The 23807-nt window shown below is 31.7% G+C and overlaps 1 protein-coding gene and 1 long non-coding RNA gene across 2 annotated transcripts; one reads left to right on the top strand and one right to left on the bottom strand.

Moving 5' to 3' along the window:
* Positions 1–200: 200 nt before the first annotated feature.
* Positions 201–2931, bottom strand: LOC145333923 (uncharacterized). Its single transcript, XR_013884650.1, has 3 exons — positions 2803–2931; positions 2184–2241; positions 201–681 (listed from the first exon to the last, which is right to left on the bottom strand). It is a non-coding gene; the product is annotated as an uncharacterized LOC145333923 (long non-coding RNA).
* Positions 2932–5970: 3039 nt separating this feature from the next.
* LOC145333746 (uncharacterized) lies at positions 5971–23402 on the top strand. The gene is made up of 28 exons (XM_080178968.1): positions 5971–6082; positions 7045–7115; positions 7793–7849; positions 8884–8938; positions 9367–9406; positions 9787–9818; positions 11261–11325; positions 11992–12080; positions 12655–12691; positions 12925–12987; positions 13145–13220; positions 14904–14980; positions 15335–15361; positions 15987–16083; positions 16357–16396; positions 17086–17133; positions 17577–17646; positions 17727–17810; positions 18299–18372; positions 19188–19285; positions 19932–20016; positions 20514–20572; positions 20634–20677; positions 21244–21288; positions 21829–21881; positions 22378–22455; positions 22718–22791; positions 23242–23402. Exons 1-28 carry the CDS (start codon positions 5989–5991, stop codon positions 23274–23276), a joined length of 1767 nt encoding a protein of 588 aa, XP_080035094.1. The 5' UTR covers positions 5971–5988; the 3' UTR covers positions 23277–23402.
* Positions 23403–23807: the final 405 nt, after the last annotated feature.

The raw sequence follows: 23807 nt of genomic DNA, 5'->3' as shown, positions 1-23807 counted from the left end.
AAAAATATGCATAGCATCGTATTACAGACAATGTAATAAAAATACTAAAATATTAATCATTATATTAATCCAAGGATCGTTAGCACATGCCTTAGGCCTCTTGTGGCCAACAAACTAATTTTAATATTATAAATTTTCATTTTAAAATCCGCTGAAAGCTGTCTATAATACGACGCAATAAATAACTATTCTTGAAAAAATTAAATAGTCCAAATATTTATTTTTATAGGTATAGAAAATATATTATTATTTAGTTAATTATAAATTTTAAGTTAATTTTTATGCCAAATATTGCCAAAATAGAAAAATGATTTTATAGATATCAAATAAGTCTGATTTTTCCTTTAAACCTAAAAATAGCATAAAATTGGACTGAAAAATGTACCCAAAATTAAATATTTTTATCTAATTGATTACCAATTTTCCCTACTACCCTCACCCTCCCCCCCCCCCCTCCTCAGTAAAAAACAAGAACATAAAATTGCCAAAATCAAGCTACAAGGAAAAATCTAGTGACACAAAATTAACAATATTTTTTGCAGTTTCCAGTGAGAGGGTTACTACATTTGACAACGATGTCAGATGCAACAGATGCACGTTTGCTTCTACTAAACACTGCTACTTTTCCAACTTCAATCCTGCCCCCATCGGGGACTACAACTCTTTCTCCGCCGGGACAGTCTAAAAATTTAATATTTTTATAAAAGTTATTGGTTGGGTTGCATATTTTTCTAATATTTTGTCTAAACATTATCAGCTTAAAGAGAGAATTATCTTTATTTGAATGCAAGCGTCTTTGTATTTAAAAAAAGTTTCTCGTTTTAAACCTCAATTTAAAGAAGATAAAGTATAGAATAGAATCCAGGTTAGACGATTTTGCCTGACTAGCCTGAAATAAAATTGGAACTTTTGTAAGTCCTGAAAGTATGGCTTTTAGTAAAATCGCATGATTTTAGAAATTATCAAGATATATTATTAAAATTAATATCTTTTGAATAATTTACTGAAAGCCATACCGATTGGCATTCGGCCATTCACAATCGATAAAACTTTAAATAATGTGCAAAACCGTGTACAAAATTTAATGTAAAAATGAATTTAGTAAAAAATGACAAAGAAGTATTTGGACAAAAGAATGGTACTGGCACATTTGATATATTTTCTATTTAAAAATTATCATTTCATTTTTATCAAAACTGGAAAATCGTACAATTCAAGGTGGTTATAAGTTTTTTATGGCGCAAGATATATTTGAGGTTTTCAATTCTATACTTTATCTTCTTTGCCTCCATTAGAATTAGAATAACCAGAATGCATTGAAATGGTTTCATATGGTCAAAAAAAAAACAGTCTTTTTATGAAAAAGACAATGAATTATATTTTTAAACTCTAGAGAGAACAGAATGCACCACGAGTTCCTATTTCAGAAAACTACCACTTTTATAGCACAATCTTTGTTTGAAAGTTTTAATTGTGCATAATAATAAGATGTGCCTTTTTATGCATTGAAATTTCACCTACTTAGAACTTACACTAGTGGCTAGCCTCTAGGGACTTTGCCCCAAGAGGTTTGATCAACCTATTTATGTGCTATTTAAATTTAAAAAGAAAAATATAAAAAAAATTATCTTAAGCTTCAGACAGACAGACAGACAGACAGACAGATAGACAGACAGACAGACAGACAGACAGACAGACAGACAGACAGACGGACTGAGGGACAGACGGACAGACAGACAGACAGACAGACATCGTACTACTTTGTATTATAGATAACAAAAGTAGTAACGTCTTTATTAATGAAGTCTTCGAATCTATCACCTTATACAACGAGAGACAACGATAGTTTCTATGTCCCTTTAAATGGTTTTCTTTTAAAATTTTTACGTTGAGAAATTATTTGTCTATTTCAGCTGTTTTTACTCACGTTTTCTACGCCAGTGGTAACGCCTCTTTGGGCGGAAATCTGTGGGTGGAAATCTTATTTTCAGGACGGGAGGTGTACCCTCAATGCAAATAGTTATAAACCTTTCCAGGACATATGTAGAGGTTAACCACTTTAGTAAAGCGGTTAGCAAGATTCTTGTGTACAGACAGACGGGGGACTGCCATTTACATCTCCAGAAAATAGTCAGACATCCTGTTACTTTATATAATGATAATATGTATAACAATAGCATTACTGTAGATAGTATCAGCCGAGACCATGTTCATTGATGCACAGAGCAGCACAAACAACATCTAGAAAATAACAAAAATTGATACATCCTTTTCTTAGGTAGAAAAGCTAAGAAAAAGTGTGTTACACTTCCCCCCACCCCCCTCCGAAAAAAGCATAAGGCCAGTAGCTATGTTCTCTAAAAAGCAAAGCTATACTAAGAGTAATATTTAAAGCTGCTTATTACAGATGGATATAGATCGTAATACTTTTAATTACAACTAGCGGTTATGCTCCTAGAGGCCTCTATGGGTGCGTAAAATGTTTTCTTTTCAATCTTTGTGAAGATCAACTGTTTACCAAAAAATATCCACTATCCAGCGCCTTTTTTTTTACCAAAACACAAAAATTAATGGATCGAAAAAATAACAAAATAAATACCTAATAGAGCAGTGGTCACAAATAATAAAACAATTTCTTATAGCAAAACCGACAGAATAAGGATTAAATATATCATAAAAAAAATTTGGATAGTAAACCAATTTAGCCTTCTATCTTAACAGGAGTCGATAAAATAACGTTTTAAGCGGACAGACAGACGGACATTTGGAATTATAAGTAGCAACAATACTAAAAATACTTACAGCAATAAGCTTAAACTGCATGATGGGGGTTTGGTAGCTTCTTGTAAACTGAGGAATTCAAAAAACAAATCATTGTTTTATAGGCGAATTGTTTCTTCCACAAATAGATGTAAATTATCTCATAAAATTTAAAATTTACGAACCATTAAAGTTTGGTCCCCTTTGAGGAATTAGTGGAATAATCCATTGTGTTGAAATTAGAAGATATTATACACCCCCAAAAAAACCTAAAGACTTCAAATATCCTGAAGACAGCTATTAGAGAAAGCTTTGTATTAGACTTGTTGTATTTTAACCCTTACAGATCGGGCCCCAATTCCCACCTTATCAGATATCACCTCTATCTCGGCTCCTGTTACAGATAAAGACGTAAAATTTTTTTTCTGGTGGTTCATGTGTATTTTTAGAGAAAATAACTCATAGCGGTCAGGCCGCTCCTTAGCCGCTTCAGCTGTAGAGCGGCCAATTTTGCAGCTAGGATGACCAAATTTTAGGACGAACTTTTATTTTTCATAACAAAAAAAATTACTTTTTCTAATCATCGCCGAAAAACGGAAAATAACGGAAACCGCCATTTTCGGCGGTTACGGCGGTAAAACGGCGGATGGCGGCGCCAATTAATATTTTTATCTGTTTATTGTTGCTCAAGGATTTACCAAAAAAATGTTTAAGTCTCTAGCTGTAATAGAAGCCACGATATTCATGATATATGTCTGTAGTAAAAGCCGGACAAAAATCGGTCATAAAGTCGGTCAGGGAGCGGTCAAACGGTCATAAAACCATCTTTCTCAGAAGGTCATTGATATCTAAGTATTCATCAAAAGAATTCTAGTTTTCTACCTTATACACAAAAGTCATAATGTAGAAATTAAGATTTATTTAGATTTAGATTTTGGTGCTACCCAACCGACTTTGACCGGACCGATACAGACCAGATATCCTATTAAATCAACTCTTGCCGACGTATAATTACTATACTTAAAAAGTCATGAAGTCACAGCTCCCCATCTGACCTACAAAAAAATGAGATTGAAAAACTAGAGGGGGGGGGGGCTCTTGGAGCCCCCCCCCCGCCCCCCCGATCTGTAAGTGTTAAGGATGTATTTTAAACCAACATGAAAATCTGACTTTTGCATAAAGTTTACATTCACCCTTTTATGTTTAAAATCATGGACACAACAAAAAATGTATTTGATTCTTTGAATATCCTACTTCATATTTAATTTATACTTTTAACTGTTAACTTCAAAAGCAGGACAAGTATGCGGAAAATATGAAAATTTCATTATCCCTCATTCAAAAAAAGTTGACATCCAATTCTAAATACATTTTAATAATGACTAGCGGCTACGCCCCTAGAGGCCTCTAGGGGCAATTGAGGAGGGCAGAGTCGAATTCGATAACCCAATTTCTTATTTTAGATTTTAAAAGAAAATAAATTTTTTTTTTGGGGGGGGGGGCATTATAGATGGTTAAACAAACAGAGAGACTTTTTTTAAAAAGTTTCATATGTCCGTCTCATATAGCAGCTGGGCAAATAACATTATTACCATAATGTTATATAGGGATGTTTGGGCGGATGAATGCACATTTGAGTTACATAATAGCTTCTCAATAAAAAATAAAAATGATAGAAAGATTAAATTGTGTCTGGTTAAAAGCCACTGTCAGAACTGAATAATCAGAATATAAATGTACAAGAGTCAAAGCAAAATTTTAAGTAAATTTGTTGAAAAACTGATTAATACAGGATAATGTTTATGGACATACTTAGATTTTTAGGACTTGATTATAGAGTTGCTTCGCTTATAACATTATACTTTGTTGTCCCAGGAATCAATATACCAAAATTCAGATCAATCGGATGAATAGATCACTTAAAAATTTGTTGTTAAAAAAGTAAAAAAAATCAACATGTTTAAAATAGACGTACGGACATTTTGGTAATGATTATAGAGTTGCTACGCTTTCTAAATCGTACCTAACTACTAAAGGAATCACCATGCAAAGTTTGAAATCTATAGGACAATTCTAACATACCTAAATTAACGAAAAAAGCTATCCGTTACGGACGGACGTGCGGACTGACGTACGGACGGACCTACCCTAAATATAGAAAAGCTTCGCTTTTAAAAATAGGATATAGCAATTTTACGACATATTTGCATCGAATTTCTGTTTCTTTTCACTAATTTGTAATGTTCGTTTTTACTTTTTTTTGATCTGCTGAGCTTCGCTTTATAGAAGTTGTCGTCCTTGTGTAAAAGTTTACTAGGCATTGACGTAAGAAATAACTAATCAAGTTAGTTGCATAGTTGCTAACTAAAAAAAGGCCTCAACCAATTTAAAGATTTGCTTCATTTCTCAAAATGGCCATAAAGGGGGCCATTAGTAATTATAAGGTAAACCCGGATATTGTTTTGAAGTGAAACGTTTATTTGAACGTTTATTTGATCCAATCCCTTTTCATAAAACTTCTAGGGATCTAAAGGGATAAGACAATGACCGATGAATGTATGTACATCCGCAATGGTGATACGCAAAATTACCCCTTTTGTAGATTAAGATTAGTGGTTTAAACGTTTGAACACACAACTTATTGCACCAACCAATCAAAATTTAGTCAAAAAGTCCCCAAAGTTGTTAAGTCAACAAATAAGAAAAAATTATTATAAATCTTTGGGGACTAGTGTAATGAACATTGTTCTCTCTTTCTCTGCGATACACCTCTAGGGGTATTTAGTAGGTATATTTCTTAGAAGTGATGTACATTAAGAGATATAAGTTTTCCGGAATTGTAATGTAGGGAGTAGATTTGAAATCTGCATCAAATTTTAAGGATTTTTTATAAAATTCGTTTTTTGTATAATTCTTTATCTAAAAGCGGAAATACAAATTAAGTTAATTAATTTTGGCATCTGTGATTGGTGGATTTAAAAAATCTGCGCTCTGATTGGATGTCGTACATCATTCAACCAATTAGAGCGCAGGTAGTTTAAAATCCACCTATCCTATTGGTCAAAATTAATTAACTTAAAATGTATTTTCGCTTTTAGATAAAGAATTTTACAAAAAACGAATTTTATAAAAAATTCTTAAAATTTGATGCAGATTTCAAATCTACTCCCTACATTAAAATTCCGGAAAACTTATATCTCTTAGTACATACTTTATTTTTCAGACAAAATGAGTAAAGAAAGAAAAATTACAAGATATTTTATCAGAATGTGTTATAGTTTTTCATATAAACTTATAAATAATTTTAGAGAGATTATTATCAGTAAGTTAAATCCTTATATAAGAGTAACAGGATGTGTGTCTCTGTGTCTGTGGCTTTACATTTAGCTAACCGCTGATTAGAGTAAAACACTAGAGGGAGAATGGGTCAAATAACTGTATAAACCATCAAAACCGTCTTGTGCATATTGAGTCATTGAAAATCAATTAATGGTATCTCTTATATTACACAACCAAGTAGCAGAAACTAATTTAGGATCAGATAAAAGATGTCTTTGCAAAATGAAGGGAGGTAGTTGTCTGTATATATATCTATACTATAGATCTGTTAACCGCTGGACTGATATGGTTCTATTTTGCAATAGAGCTTCACATAGGTCCAGAAAAAGGTTTCTAACTATATTTTTTTGGCGGGGTACCTAAGTACCTTGACATTTTGAAGAGAAATAAAATTGGAATTGGAGGGTTGACTTCCTTCCCCCCTCCTTAATTAAAGTGCCTCTAGAAGACTCTAGGGGCGTGGACGCTAGTTATAAACATTTAATTAATGAACAAGGACGTTAAATGAAAAAATCTATACAATTTACAAAATATTGTAAATTTGTGATTAATACTACTATCTAGATTGTACCTAATTGTTATGGAAATCTTTTTTAGAAATTCGAAATTAAAAAAGAAGGATATAGCTTACTTTGATTTACGAATAATATTAATTAAGGACAGACAGTGTGAGAAGATTTTTAAATTAATTATTTTTCTTTTTTGCCAAGAGGAAAAAAAATCAAAGGTCGTCATACTTTCGATAAGTCTTTCAACATTATCATATCTAAATTGTATATTTCTAGTCTTATGGTATGAATTAGAAAGGACCTTGTTTGTCCGTTAAGATTTCGCTAACCACTAAATTGATTGAGTTCTCACTCTCTACATTTAAGACTCTTGACAAACCCCTCCCCTAAAAAAGAAAGATATTGAAGAGGCTAAACAACTTGCTTCTAATTTTAGTTTTACTGTTATGTGGACTGATATACCAAAAGTTTCAATTTGATGATTTGGAAAGTGCTCTTAAAGCTCAGGTAAACAAACAGGGATGATACAATTCACAGGAATAGAGTAGCGCTCATTTTTCAGAGGAATCATTTAATGAAATTTCGGAAGATTATATATACCTGGCCTCGTTGAGCAGCAAAATTAATTACTTTTTACCCTAGAAATTTTCATGAGTTGTTGTTTCGGACTTACAGTGCAGAGACAGACAACAAGTTGTATTGTAGAGAGTTTCTATGCTTTTTTGTTTTAAGAAAATTCCTTTCGTATGAGATTCTTCTCCTTAAATAAATGCTCCACCCGCTTTATTTTAGTTTTGTTTTAGTTGCGAGTCTACTCTATAATTCACTTTGTCCTTTCCGTCTGCTATTCAAATTAGAGAGATTAAATTTTTTTTAAAGATTCTCTTCAATGAACATTCAATATATAGTTTACATTGTACGTCGGTCTGACGGTCATGCTTAAAAGAACCAAAATGATTATTTTTTGTATATTGATTTCGTGATTTTTACAACTTACTTCCCTTATTCTATCTCTGTTGCATAACACACTTTGTCCATCAATGAATTCTATTTGCTCGTTGAATGTTCATTAAGCGTGATGTGACGAGCAAAATGTCGGCACTTTTACAGCCTGGCGCCTTGTGAGACAGTTAGGTATTTTTTTTTCTTCTGCAGGTTGATATCTTGAATAATTACTCATTTAGGATATAGAAAGAGGAGAGTTAAAGTATGCGATGAATCAACTTACAGCTGACATATCTGTAAGTATTTTAGGTAGCAAGGATACTCTATAAGTGGCCATATGCAGAAAATGTCATGTGTGACGTCATAAATCTATTTTTTTAGGGGTTCCACATCTCCTCTCATCCTTCCTTTTTAGACTTTTTTTATGATGTCACACATGACACTTTCCACATATCATATTATATTTACACAACGGTTACATGTAGGACCAGGGATAATTTTCTAAGTACTGCACCTTCAAGTATACAGCTTGGTCAAAAATGCTCACAAATCAGACCTTTTTCGACCGAAGATACTCAAATGGTTCCTTTACAAGCCCAATCAATCAGTTTTAAGATATCTTCAAGGAAAATTGACGAAAATACCAAAAAAAGACAAATTTGGGTGTTACCTTTTATATGCACAGATACCATAAAATCAACAGAAAAAATACTTATTTTTACTTTTCTCTCATTTTTAAAGTTTGATTCTGTTAAATTGGCTATTCTTGAAGGGATTTATGCATTGATTATACTGAAACCTAATATTGGGTAGAAATTAATGTAGTTGTGGCCAAATAATAATGAAACATAAAAAAAGGTAACACACTTTATATCTGCCTTGTTTATTAACGAGTTTTCTAATTGTGAAATACTACATATATCCCAAAAATAAAAAAAATGTCTTACAACATAAGAATAAAAACATAGATGGAACTGAGTGTCCCGATTTTAAATTGGGTCTTTGAAATCAGCTAATAGCGTTGGAAATATAAGCAGACGAAAAGGGTATCCACCATATAGGCCAGTTAGTAATCTGGATTATTCATTTATACTTAATATGTATTCTTACAAGTATAAAAGCTATTATTAAACATTCATTGACTATAAAAATCTAAAATATTTCTGTCCAACTACTAAAACTATTTGTATAAAATAATGTTATTGCTGCGCCATCTATAAACCTAAATTATGTTGTTATATTTCCGATTCAAGTCAAGCTGAGCGTGCCAATACCCTGTATTGGCACACTCTGATCTTGACTTGATCCATATTTCCTTATGATTATGTAGGAAGAACCACCAGGAAGAGAGAGGGATTTAAAACTCCTAGAATTACAATCTAAAGGTAAGTATACCAGGGAGAAAGGGGACATTGGACTGTTGATTACACTAGTCCCCAATGTTTTCCTTATTCGTTGCATTAACAATGCAACGTTGGGGTCTTTTATTGAATTTTGACTAATTGGCTCATTAAGTTTGGGTGTCAAGACATTTTAACCATAATAATAATATACAAAAGTGGTAATTTTGTGAATAATCATTCTCTTATCCCTTTGAGTAAGAATACGCAAGGCCTGAATACGATTTTTATTTATTGAGGAGGGGGGAAATTTTATCTTCACCAAATATTTGTTACCCTATCTAAAAAAAGAATGAAGTTAGAGGGGAAAGGTTTGTAAAAAATTATCTTGGAACTGGTCAGGGAGGGTATAACCCTCTCCCCATAAGCAAGAAATATATATTAATATTTTTCTAAAAATAATTCATTTTTAGGAATCCTAGTAGGCGGGTCTAGGGATAAAATAAAACTGAAGTAAGTATGTTTATTACTTGTATACAAGTAGCACATTAAATTGTAATTAAGAAATATCAATCCTTTTATATAAAGTCGTAAGTGATCTTTCATCTGAAAATTAAGATCTCAATAACCACTCAACCGATTTGGTTCTTTATATCAGATGAGCTTGACATAGGTTCTTTTGATGGTCTTGGGCTATCTTATTTTCAGATTTAAGTCTTGGGTTGAATATCACATCTCAACTCCTTTGAATAAAGAGCCCCTAGATGATAGGGGCGTAACCGCTAGTTTAGTAATAAAAGTTATTTATCATAAGAAACTTAATTTAGGCCATAATAGTCTTTCTTCGGGTACCACATCCATGTCATAAATGAAAATAACTTCTTTAATTACAGGAAAGGCGATGTTTGTCCTGAAGAATATATAAGTAAGTTTTTAGAAGCGAGGCTGCTCTACACCTAATGTTGTCAGTCGGTCTTTTATTACGTGGCATCATGGTGGAAATTACACAGCTGCTTTCCTATTTTATAAAGTATATCCATAGACACAGTGTTTCGCCCTTTTAGGGCTCATCAGCAGGGGCGTCCAAGCTTTTTTTTTGGGGGGGGTAACATTTTTTTAAGGGGGGGTAATTCGGTTTTGGGGGGGGTAAAATGGCGCGCGAAGCGCGCCGCGAAATTTTTTTACCTCCCCCAAAATTTGTACCCCGGGGGTAAAATTTGCTTGGGGGGGGTAATTACCCCCCCTGAAATCTGTTGGCAGGGGTAAAATTTGTTTCACCCCCTCAAAATTTACCCCCGGGGTAAATTTTTTTTGGGGGGTAATTTAAATTTTATTAAAAATTTAGTATTAAAAAAGCGCGCGAAGCGCGCAAAAATTTTTTTTGTTAGAGATTTTTTATTTTGGGGGGGTATTTACCCCCCCTAAAATTATTTGGGGGGGTAAATACCCCTTCCTAAATGGTTGGGGGTGCACCCCGGGGTAGGGGTCAATTTTAAATGGGGAGGGTAAAATGAAAAAAATTTTGGGGGCACCCCCAAATTCGTTACCCCCCCCCCCCCCCTTGGACGTCTATGCTCATCAGTATGGCTCAATTCATCAGAGTTAATTTTGCACATGGCGGGGCTTGAACCGGGAACCCTTAGATTACCAGTCCAACACCCTACCCATTGCGCCATTACCCCAAGACGAGTAAGGAATGAAATTTCGACCAGAGGGCTCAACCAACTTATGATTAGTTGGGGGCCTAGCACTTATGGCTAATTAGTACGGTTTTTCATTCCCCTGAGAGTGCTCTAGTCCAGCCTAATACCTGACCGAACGAGCATATATATCCATAGACACAGTGTTTCGCCCTTTTAGGGCTCATCAGTATGGCTCAATTCATTATAAAGTAGTAAGGTTTTTATGTTTAAAGCTTAGGATTGACTTGAGATAGGAGAGACAGCTGAAATTTTATGTAAAGTGTTTGGTGATCATTACTCTTCTAATCTATAAGTTTCTTGATTCGTCGGTCTGTCTGATTCATAATGAAACTTCTTTTAAAAAGAATTTTTTTGCTACTTAATTTAAAAGATGAATGGCTCATTATTCAGTGATTAACTTGTAAGTTGTATACTAGTTACTTATCGCATCTTGTTATAGACAGCCTTCCACAGATATCAAAATTAAAGATTAAATCCAGATTTTTTAGCCTTGCCTGGCCGAAGAAAAATGGTTTTAATCTTGTATTTTTTATTTTAATAGTCATGGAAAAATTGTCTGCAATACGATGCTATACATAATTTTTCAGTATGACTGAGAACCAGTTCTAATCCAGCGGATATTAATTGGTTTCGAAACCATACTAGGAATATTTTTCTGCTTCAGATAATCAGAATTGGCCGTATCAATTTGAATCATGGAGAAAACTTGATTGTGATTATGGACAAAATGTAAGCTATTTTATATTCTTAGTTTTTATTTGATAAGCCATTCTATTTATGTCTTTCTGTTTGTTCTCAGAACAGATCTATAGTATATATATGTATATTTACAGATAACTACCTAGTACCTACCTCCCTTTTTCAATGATCTTTTTCGTCTGCTATCTAACTGTTTTCTGATACTTGACTGTGTTAATACACACCACACCATTAGTCGATTTTCAATGACCCAATTGAGGTCACTACGATGGTGAGATACAGTTATTTAACACCTTCTCCCTCTTGTGTTTTACTCTAATGTTGTCAATAATGGCAGACCTGTCGGATTTTTTTCTAACCCTTTACGGGGACGCAAGGGATGTAGAATTTACGTGGATATCATCACAGTGGAAAAATTGTCGTCGATTTAGGTTGCTAACATGGAACTCATTTATTGGACAGTTTGTTCATAAAGTAGGAGGGAAGGGGGAATATTTTTGTATTCTGACCATATATTTTTATCCAAGACATTTCATCCAAGATATTTCGAATGTTTACAAAAAAACTAGCGTTTAAAGCTAATGATACAATTCCCTAAATCCAATCTGAGACTTATACAAATCCATAAATAAAGAACTCAATCGGAACAATAGACAAGAAACCTTACTACTTATATAATAGGATATGTTGATTTAGATAGAAGAGCTAGTGACAATATATTTTGATTATTCTGATGAATGGGAAAGATTGGTTGATTCTATCAGAACTATTTATCCAAAGATAAGGTAATTATATAGGGATATTACCATGGAAGATTGATTAATTTTCCCCAAAAATTATGCATGTAATATTTTGCCTTCCTGAGATTAGAAAATGGTGCTTTCCTTGTAATTGCCTAGCGAGCAAAGAATCCCATCCCTTATTTTAAAATTAAATTAGAAATAAGACGGTGGATTTTTTTCTATATGCCTATCACCTACGGGCGGCCCTGACACTTCATGCCTTGCCCTAACCCTGTAGAACTACCCATTATCCAACTAACCCCCCCCCCCCTCTCCTTTATTTCGTAAAATTAGTGGGTTCTGTTCTTGACTAGGTACTCTTGAAAATGGTTGCTCAAATTTAAAATACTGGGTTCCAATAAATTTTCTTTTGGTGACTAGATACCCAATAGTCCGAAAATGTACGCAAGTTTTAAAAGTACAAGGTCAAACAACACTAAAATACTGCCCCTAAAAGCCAAATTAATATCAAGTTATAAAATATTTTGTTCATGAAAAAAAAAACATTTCAGTTAAACTTAACTTTAAATGTCATCTACAATCTAAATGTGCTTGTATATAATATATATAATTTTAGGTTAATAACTAATTGTAACAAATCAAGTTTGCCGAAGGAAAATATACATTTTATTTCTAAAATTTAAATTCATTTTTTAATGTCAAGACTTGAAACTATGTTTTATATTCATAGTACCTATAAAAGGTATAAAATTTTGAAATATCTATCTGCATTATACAGTTTAACACCTCATTAAGATTATTTTATTGACCTTTTAAAAAAAATATATATTTTTATTTTCTCATTAATAAGTATAAAATTTAAAAAAAATGTTATATTGATTAAAAGAATGTAATTTGTCTTGGCAAAAATCCAACCACCTCAGTGATTAAAAGAAAAGTAACGACTAAGGTAAGAGGTAAAAACCCGTTGTGTTAAAAAAAGATAAAAATCCATAAACTGCCTCTAAATGCGTCTAATATTACAACCGCTTATAAAAATGAAATTATTAGTTTAATTATGTATTTAGCGTTTTTTTTTGTAGTTTTTAAAGTATTTTTGATTTCAGTATTTATTGTATGGTCGAGATTTGGATATTTTTACAGAATGGGCAGATTTAGAAAGATCTGTTAGGTTACTTTCAGGTTCACTTTTAGGTTGTTAGAAGCGAAGCTTTGTGATAGTTAGGGTCGGTCTGTATGTCTGTAACGCTTTTATCCACAATTTATGCATGTTAGAATTGTTTTCTTGATTTTAGCTTTCATGATGATTCCTGTAATAATGACTTTAAAAGATAAAAAATATAAGGTTTAATTATTTATTGGGTTTTTTAAGTTTTATGCATACAAAATATATATTTTAACAATATTTTTAAGAATGACATTTTAACGAGGTAATAATAAAAGTATAACTGGTATAACTTCGCCTGAAAAAATGAAAAGAACATACAAATAATCCAATAGCAGCAATAATTACAATGATATCTTATAAAATAAGAATACACGGTTAATCAATTAATTATAAAATAAAGTAACACAAGTAAATGGGGATGGGAAGGAGAAGTCGAAAATTATCAAGTGTAACAAAAAAGTACAGAGCTATTCTCAAGAAGAATAAACAAATATTGCATAGAAAAATGTAATAATAGCAATAGATCTAATAGGTATATCAAATAAGAACATGATTCACTCGACGGTTTCTTCTAAATACTATTTCCAGCAAATCTTGATTTCAGGAATCTTCAATCTTCTTGGCATTATTTCGGTAAAGTTGTAAATAATAATAAAGGACACTCTAAAGTTTTCAAATCATAGTAACCAAAATACCGAAAAGCAAACTTTATTTGAAGACTTAAAAGTGTCCAAAAATTACAATTAATTTTTAAAATATATCATAACATTAAATAATTACAAGTCACATTAAATATCAAATTTGCCAAAAATCAGTCCTTTCTTTAGGCCTATTGGCCGATTTTATACTCTAAAGAGACTAATGAAACAAAAAATGAAAGAGAATGAAAGGCCTAAGTGACCAAATATTAATGACATTTTGTTTTACATTCCAGATCTACCTTGAATTGTAGTTTACCAGTGATTTGTAAAACAATTACCAATAATTGGTAATTCACTTTTTACCGACAGTACAAAGTAAAAAATAGAGTTCTAATTTAAATGCCTACATTTTTAAAACTAAAACGATTACAAAAATATAAACATATATAAAAATATAAACATAATGAAATGTTTATTTCTAGTTTTATAACAGTTAGGGAGTTGAATCCATTTTTATAGAAGCAGAAATATAATCTATGATTATGGTTTAGACCCTCTAAAACTGTAATATACCTTTCCACTTTCCCCTCTCTTGGTGAAGATATCTTCAACGCCGATACGATTTTTGAAATGTAAGATTCTACTTTCCCTTCTCTTGGTGAAGATATCTTCAACGCCGATACGATTTTTGAAATGTAAGATTCCACTTTCCCCTCTCTTGGTGAAGATATCTTCAACGCCGATACGATTTTTGAAATTTAAGATTCCACTTTTGCCTCTCTTGGTGAAGATATCTTCAACTAGAGAGACAAAAGTGGAATCTTATATTTCAAAAATCGTATCGGCGTTGAAGATATCTTCACCAAGAGAGGGGAAAGTGGAAGGGTAGATTACAGTTTTAGAGGGTCCAAACCATAATCATAGATTATATTTCTGCTTCTATAAAAATGGATTCAACTCCCTAACTGTATAAGGTAAAATTAAAAGCGAAGTGTAAGTGAATTATTGGGTGCTATGTCTTATAGTGAATACAATATAATATATTTATGATTTTAGATTCTGATTTGTCAATATTTGGGGTTGGTGGGGCGGTCAGGAATAAGACCGGTTTCTGGACAAATGGCTGTTTCCAGGTATTAACCCATCTGTTCACACATCCGTAGGGATAGGCACCAGCAGGTTTAGAGCCCTCGGAATCAGTATCTAGCATTAATCATATTATTTGAGGGATGTAGGAGACAATTTACTATAAATTCAAATGGTCCCAATGTTTTATAACCACGTTCGTAATTTGTTGGCATAAAAACTTTGAAGACTTTTACTTTTATCTTGATTGGATAGTACAAAATAGCAATGTCCAAAAATTTTCACCAATAATTATATTCTAGTGAAGTTTTAATTTTCATAATCATAATTGGAGTCAAGTTATTTTCTCCTTAATATCTATATTTATTAAAAAATAATCTTAAAATTATTTTATTTTTTAGTTACAGTTTGATTATTATAGACTGCAGGTATTATAATTTTAAATATTTTAAATCTTTCATTCGAATCCGGTGGATAGGAACCGGTTCTCATCCATACGAAAAAACTATGTCTAGCATCGTATTATAAACCTTTTTCTACGAATATAAAAATGTACAATCATAAGATTAAAAGATAGATTCTATATCCGCGGAAAGTTGTTTATAATACGATGCGAGAAATAACTATTCTTCTACCCGTGGATGTACACCTTCTTTTAAGTTGTGCAGTTTCTCTATACCCAAGAATTGCAAATTCATTCACACGGAAGAATACAATGTCTGTGCAGTCTCTAAAGTAATTATGAATAAATGCAACTTTCTCTCAAATTTTGTTAAATATAATTATATTTCTAACTATTGATATTTATGCCCTTGAGGCCTCTAGTTAAACTATTGCTGGAGTTGAACCTACACTTTTGAATTTTTGAAAAGAAAAGAAGAGTCGATTTTTTCAAAATAATTCTAATCCTTTCATGAATTAACCTATAAAAAGTTTTAAATGTGAGGAGAATCTAATCGGTCCAGTGGTTAGCGATATCCTAAGCTACATCCAGACACACAGATTACAGATTACGTGATGCTTTTATTTTGAACCTAATTTTGTTTTTAATAGCTGGAAGAAGGGTATAAATTAGAGCATGATGACTGCATGGTTTGTGATTATACTCCTTCGCCTACAATGATCCTTGTTCAACAGCTACAAGATTCAGGAATATTTTTAAATCTTAAGTCGATGCCTCTATTTTTTATTCTTGTTTTAAAAGGAAAAGTAATTTTTGTTGCGTGGGGTTAATTTTTTGAGGGGATTTCTCTTTATAGTTATAGCTATAAACCTTTATTAGAAGCTACACTGTAAAGCAGAACCATATAGTTCAGCTTTTATCGAGATCCTTCGGTACAGACACACAAATACACAGAGATCCTGTTACTTTATTTTTAGGATAAATTTTAAAATAAAAAAAAATATTTGTTTGTAAGACTAGACATGACTTTGGAGCAATATTTTCTTCATGTTGCAATTAGGTAAGACCTTTTAAAACTGCTATCATGTCAGACGGGTGGTATTTACGGTGTTATTCCTAAAGGAGTCTTGTTGAGCACTAATACTACCACCACCCTAGTTTTTTTTTTATATTAATTGAAAATAAGGAGTGGGGTAGTTTATTGTTTGTTCGTTTATTGATTTAGGCCAGATTTGTTTAGGTTATATTTGGTACTGTGTGGGACATGTTAGGGCAGGGTTAGTGACCGTTATTTAAGGCCCTGCAGGATTATGGTACCTCTTATGGGTTAGGCATATTATTAAAAAAAATTACCCCAATAACCTTTTTCAATATATATATATATATATCTTAAAGAGGGGGGGGGGGGCTATTTAAAGTCTTAACAGGCAACGATCTTCTAATTTAATCATGTGCTATGTGTTTTTATGTAGATTTCTTTAAAATCCTATTGTAAAAAAAAATAAGAATAAATACTCGCCAAAAAAAAGAAAAAAAATTAATTTAAAAAAATCTATGAAATAATTGAAATAGGAGAGGGGGCTATTTAAAGTCTTAACAGGCAACGATCTTCTAATTTAATCATGTGCTATATGTTTTTATGTAGATTTCTTTAAAATCCTATTGTAAAAGAAATAAGAAAAAATACTCGCCAAAAAAAAAGAAAAAAATAATTTTAAAAAATCTATTAAATAATTGAAATGTTTTCAGAAAGGAACATATATGGTTAGCTTGTCCAGATATTATGTATTTTTCAAGGTAAAAGTATCCTTTCAAGGCTGCTATTTAAGATAGGAGTCTATTTTTATGCGAATATTTCCCATGCCATCAATGCTTTATACGATAAAATTATCGTATTCACTGCAATTTTGGAATCTTGATTCCTACTGCAATTAGACATTATGCTATACACAAAGCATCTCTATGATCAATTCCTTTTAATGTAAGTATGTAAATTTTACGAATTTACTTAATCAAAGTTGCGAAAATTTTATATTGAATTCTTTTAGACTTCTTAATATTATAGAATATTTAAACCTCTTTTTTTGTTGTTTCTTTGTAAGACTGTTTTAATTTGTTATTTTCACTCTTTTATGGATGCCAGCATCCTTGTTTCCAGCAAATTGGAGGATTTGATTGATAAAAATAACCAACTCATTACAAATAAGTAGATTATGCTTAACTGTTTGAATTATTCCTAGATCCAAGATAGGCAAAATATCTTTAGAAAAAGATGAGTTATTACCCGTCGCCAAGAAACACAAAATACAGGTTTGCTGTTTTGAGTTTTCAAATAGACACACTTAAGTTTAAAAGTAGCATCGCTAAATTTAAAGATTAATTATACTTAGGGTATTATAACACAGAAAAGTTATGACTATGATATGACATTTGATTGTGAAGATATTGGACTATCCTGCAATGCTTGGAGTCAGGTACACGGTTAGCTAGATAGATAGATAAAAATACGTCTAAATCCATCTCTTTTTTAGTGGTTTCCTTTCCCAATTCTCCTCACATCCCTTCTTTTAGACGTATTTTATGACGTCACACATGACACTTTCCAGCGCTTCCTCGGGTACAAAGATTGATAAAGTTAAAAGAAGGTTGTAAATAAAACACCACCAACCCAGGGAAAGCGGAGACATTGAACTTTAAATTATACTGGTAGTTAAAGTTTTAGCTTAAAACTTTGGGTACTTTAATCAAAGCTTGATTGGTTGGTAAAAATCTAAAAGTGTCAAACTACAATGATCTTAATCTATAGAAGGTGTGATTTTGTTTATCATTTGTTGGTGTATCATAAATATTTGTCCCTTAAATTCTCTGTCACCAATTATCGTTCACTCAGTTCACTTGTCAAGAAATTTTTTGGCGTTTGAATTGTTAATCACATCTTAAATTATTTTGTTTTTGTTTTTAGGCATCTGAAATCCTAGTGCCTTGGTGTTGTATTGATAATGTTCGACATATTCTTACAAGCTTAGAATCTATTAGGTTGGTAAACAAGGATGGCAACATCCATAATCCACAGAGGCTTTAAAATCAGACTGTATGACAAACGAACATTAACAATTGTGGAGCCTCAGAAATTGTTAAGCAGAATATCAATTTTTAAGCCTAAACAATGAAATAGCATTTGTTGCAAAATTAAGTAAACACAGGATACTTTTTAAGTTGGACATACTTTAAATTTTTGGACTTCATTATAAAGATATGTTTTCCAGTTTCGTATGATAATGATTAAAGGTGCGTTTTTAAGTTTGGTGATACAATCAGAAGTATGACAAAATATTGAAATGCCTTTAATGCAGCAAAGTTTCTACACCTCTCTGTACATTGGTAAACTTTTCTGTATCTTTGACATTACCAAAGTATTTGATATTAAAACTGTAGTAACAACATTAATAATTCTGTTGCTTGGTAACAGCTTATGATTGTTGCATTTATGAAAAATACAATGTAAACTGTTAACTAATGTAGAAAATAGGGTAAAGGAAATACAGAACCATTGCAAAATTTTAAAATGATGAAAGATGAGTTTTTGAGATAATTTTCCAAAAAAAACCATAAAAAAACATTGATAATGTCAAACCCTAGGGTGGAAAAGACATTATTTTTACACAGACTGCAACGTGTTAGCAATTCCCATACTGATTGGGTTTTCCATGTTTTGAAGAGATTTTAATATTTGAAAAAAGAAAATCATCCAATAATTTTAATTCTAATCTTTATAATTATATACAGTGCTCTGTGCAAAAATCGATATTTGTTTCTATTAAATTGTAATTCTGATTTAATTCTAATTTTAGAAATGAATTTGGCATAGACTACGAATTGGAATCTGGTAGTTTATTGGGAGCTGTCAAGCTTGGAAATTTTATTCCTTGGGATATTGATATGGACATAGGTAGATACAATATATATAGAAAAAAATATAGATACATACATAGGTAGATAAATACATCTTTTGATTGTATGAAAAAAATCATGACAACATACATAAGTAGCGAACACATAAAACATGGAATGTTCACACAGACAAAGTAAGTTGTAGAGCACCAAGAAATGAAAGAGAAAATAAATCAAATTAAATCACGAAATCTATAAAGATTGAAGTTTATATATTTTGAAGCACTATACAGGATGACAAAACTGTCTATATAATAGATTCGCATACATCTTTAAATTTTAGCTGTCTTTCTTAAAAAACAGCTCAGAAAATCACATTTCCCCCATAGCGTTATGGACTGACTGACTGACTAGTTTACAGACAAAGTAAATAATAGATTAGCTTTGCTACTAAAAATATATAAATTGGTCGATAGATAATAAGAGAGAGGGGATAGATAGTACAATAGAAAAAGGATAGATGGATAGAGATAGATATATAATTAGAGAAGACAAACCTACAAACTTTAAAATTAATCTATCTAGGCCAGTAATCAATTTACCATTGGTCAATTACAATGTATAATGGCATATCATTGGTCATTTATATTGTATGACGTCGTTTTTTATTGTTCACAATACGACTTACGTTGTTTCTAATTAAGGCTTCATGAGACGTGATTTTGACCTGCTCCGAATAGGTGGAAAAGCAGCTAACAAACTTCAATCTCAAGGACTTGTTCTACACACGTAAGTTGATAACACTTTCAGTTTAATTCCTTGAAGTGATCAGTCAATTTAAAACATTTCCCTCCTCCCTCCCCCCCCCCCCCTCTTCTTTACTCCAGTTATTGTTCTATGTGTTTCAATTACCTGCGGGATATCAGCACTATAAGGTTATCTTAACCCTTACCTAAATTTACCTTCCCTCTTTCGTTGGCGGATTTCTAGAAAATTTAAAGATTGTTTTTCTTCTTTCATAAAATTCTAGAAAAGTTTTGTATAAATGACTGCAATGTTTAATTACTTTAATCTTATAATAAAAAGAAATTAATTTTTTTTTTATGAAAGTCGAAATCTCGCTAAACATACGTCCAATGGTGGTTTTTAGATTACTTTTTTTATGAATTTAGCCTTGGCTATTTTACTGTCCTTCCTAGATGTTATGGGCGCAGTCTCTAGGTTTATCATAAAGGTTTTCGATGGTTAATACTTCGCTATCTAGTTACATAATTGTACTCGTTTAGATATAAAGAAGATATGTATCATTTAAAAGGTGCTGGTATGTTCAACATTGATTATGGAGGTAACTTTTTTCACTACCTTGTAGAATAATGTTAGAATGTTAAAATAATTTTTTTGTCTAGGAATTTTTGTGGAAATGCTTGGCCAACTTAGAAATCTCAGTCAGGTAGAAATTTCTGAGGTGGATTTATAAAAAAATTAGGATCACTGCATCGCTTCCTCATCAAAATTGTTTTAATGAAAAATCAAATGATAGCTATTTCTCGCAAAGTATTATAAACAGCTTTCCACGGATATAGAATGTACAACTTCGGCACCTCGGGGCTAAAATAACTGGTTTTAATCTTATAATTGTACATTTTTATATTCGTAGAAAACGGGATATAATACGAATCTAGACATAGTCTTTTTTCGTATGGATGAGAACCGGTTCTATCCACCGGATTCGAATGAATCACAAAAGGGTTTTGGAGGATTTTTCCTAAATACAATTTTGGTGACGCAGCGATGCAGCGACCCTAATTTTTTTTTAAATCAGCCAATAGGATATTACTGAAGTCTTTAAAAAATCCTTTTTAGGCTTGACTCAAAATTGGGTCAGATGGACCCTTAAATAGAAAATTTAATTTGTTGATATATTAAGCTACAAATAAAAACATTACATCTTAGATTATGATAATCCAAAGCTATATATTTTTACAAGTAATAAACTTAATTTTGTAATCTCTTTAGGATTACTTACCCCCACATCTTGCCAGATATTCAACTCGTATTCAGGTACATACTTAATAACAAGGATGACAACATCAATAAGCAGCAAAGCACAGATATTTTTACAAAAGAGTGACATGATGTCTGGCTGTCTTCAGTATGTGTGTGTATCTTTGTTTGTATCTCTGCGTGTGTTTGATTGTGTGTCTGTGTGCACCAAAGGATCTCGCTAACTGCTGGTCCAGGGAAGGTTTAAAACTATTTGGTGGGAGAGTACAACCACCCTCCCAAAAGAAAACTCTATTGAAAAAAATGCCCCCCCCCCCACAATAAAAGCTTGGCCGCAAGTATTTTTTGAAAAGGTAACTATTTAATGGACATAAATCAAAGGTATTTTTCATGAAATTTTTGAATTTAATACAGAAATTACATTTCTCAACAAAAATATTGACATAAATACTGACAAAATGATTTATAGAGTAGAATCCTCACAAAAAGTAGTAATTTAAATCACTTCTCCTTTATGAAAAACTCTCATACGGAAGGATGAACGTATAAAGTGGATTATAGAGTAGCCTTGGTCATAATAAATGATTTACTTGGTAGATGGCGCCTGATCTATGGATACCAACAGTTGCTAATCCAGGTCTTTACGCCAGGTACAAATTTTATGGAAATTTCTTTAAGAAAATAAAAATACATTCTTTAAACGGTTGTGTGATTATAAAGCAGTATATTTAATTTGTTATTTGCAAAGTTACTATTTAAGTTCAACTGAAATCAATATTCTATTGTTTTATTTTAGAAATACACAGTTCTAGTTGGGTTAAGACTCAAGATTAAATTACCAGTCAATGCCATTGACTAGCTACTGCATCTTTTTCATATATGGGCTCTTTTTCTCTGAAGGAAGTAGAAAAAAAATTATCTTTAAAACCATTTCATGACCTAAATTTTAAAAAGACTTATAATTCTAGCAGCAACAACCCTAAGAGCATTTTACTTAGGAGGGAAGAGGTATATTTCCCCTCAAAAAATAGTTATAGGACCCATAAGAAGCTTAACTGTGAAGAAAAACCATATTTGTCCAACAGTTAGCAAATCCTTTGCTGTACACAGTTAGACATCCTATTACTTTTATATGATTGATTTCAGAGGTAGATATGGTCCAGGATATCTGTATCATGTACAGAGTTGGAGACATGTTGATAACATGGATGGAGGATTTGACAAGTAAGTTACCTCTACATTACATATATTATAGTTTTAAAGAAAATGTTAAAAAAATTGTTAATTAGGATTATTTTGTTAATGGGCGATTTCTCTTGGGCTGGTAGAGGAACCCCAAAAATATTTATGAACCTACCTAATTTATCTTTCTATTTTTTTTAATGTCGTCATTAAATTTCTAACTGGCAACCTTGTCCTTATTTATCTTATCATCCTATTTAGATACAAATCTTGCAACCTTGTTCTTATTTCTATTATTATTTAGTTATGAACCCTCTGGTTGGCAACCTTGCTCAGATTTAACAAATAAAGCTTGTCTTATTTATTATCCCATCATTGGTAAGAAATATTAGATAGATAGATAGATAGACAGATGATTAGATAAATAGAAAAATTAGTCAGAAAGCTTACAAAGATATACATTGATTTATGATTTACATGATTGTTAATTTTTAACATGGATGATAACATCCACGAAATCATGGAACGAACGGACGACAAAGTCAGTTATAGATCAGATGTTCATTTATTATTACAAAGGAAATAAAGGATGATAATTATGTCATTTAAAGCATGACCAACATTCAGACAGACGGATTGACTAGATGCGCAATGCGCATATATCTTAGCAATCTTCACAGAAAATTTGATCTGTCTATCTTCAGTAGCAGCCGAAAATCTTATTTACATATAGCGTTATGGAATGACTGAATTATTGACAAACAAAGAGAATGATAGAGTAGCTTTGCTACTAAAAAAATCGTATTAAAATTGTTTATTATATTACAGGAAATATGGAGCTCGGACCATTAAAGTATCCTTAACATTAGTTAATATATTTGTTATTTTTTAGTTGAAAATTAAATGTTTGTGTTTGTTATACCTTTCCCTCATTGAAACCTTTTGAAACCCCTCTTTTTCAAATTTTGGCGGGGCTTTTCTTGCCATAACCTAACCTAAAATAATTGTAATAAATATATTTTTTTACAATAAGTTTTTTTTTGTGGTGTAGATGCAATCCTTTTATATAAATTAGTAAGTTTTTTTTTGTCTGAAGCTTGAGATTTTAATAACTACTGAAACAATTCAGATTTTCAGTTCAGGAAGCTTCACATTTGTCCTGAAATGGTTTTAGGTTATTTTTTAATATTGAGCCCCTTGATGCTAGAGGCGTAGCAACTAGTATAAGAAAACGGATAAATTTTGAAGTTACTTTAAGCTTACCTGAACAATTAAGTAAAATTACTTAGTCCAGGAGCATTGATTCTTGTAATGTTTTTTTTCTGCTAAAATATGGATAGAGGGGATTTTGTACAATGTACATGTACAATAAATAAAACTGTAACTTTTCTTAA

The sequence above is a fragment of the Acartia tonsa genome, chromosome 12 (assembly GCF_053477335.1).
Source record: "Acartia tonsa isolate MP-2025a chromosome 12, ASM5347733v1, whole genome shotgun sequence".
In the NCBI taxonomy this organism is placed as follows: Eukaryota; Metazoa; Arthropoda; class Copepoda; order Calanoida; family Acartiidae; genus Acartia; species Acartia tonsa.
The sequence above is the reverse complement of the archived record's forward strand: the minus strand, read 5'-3'. Positions and strand labels throughout refer to the sequence as shown.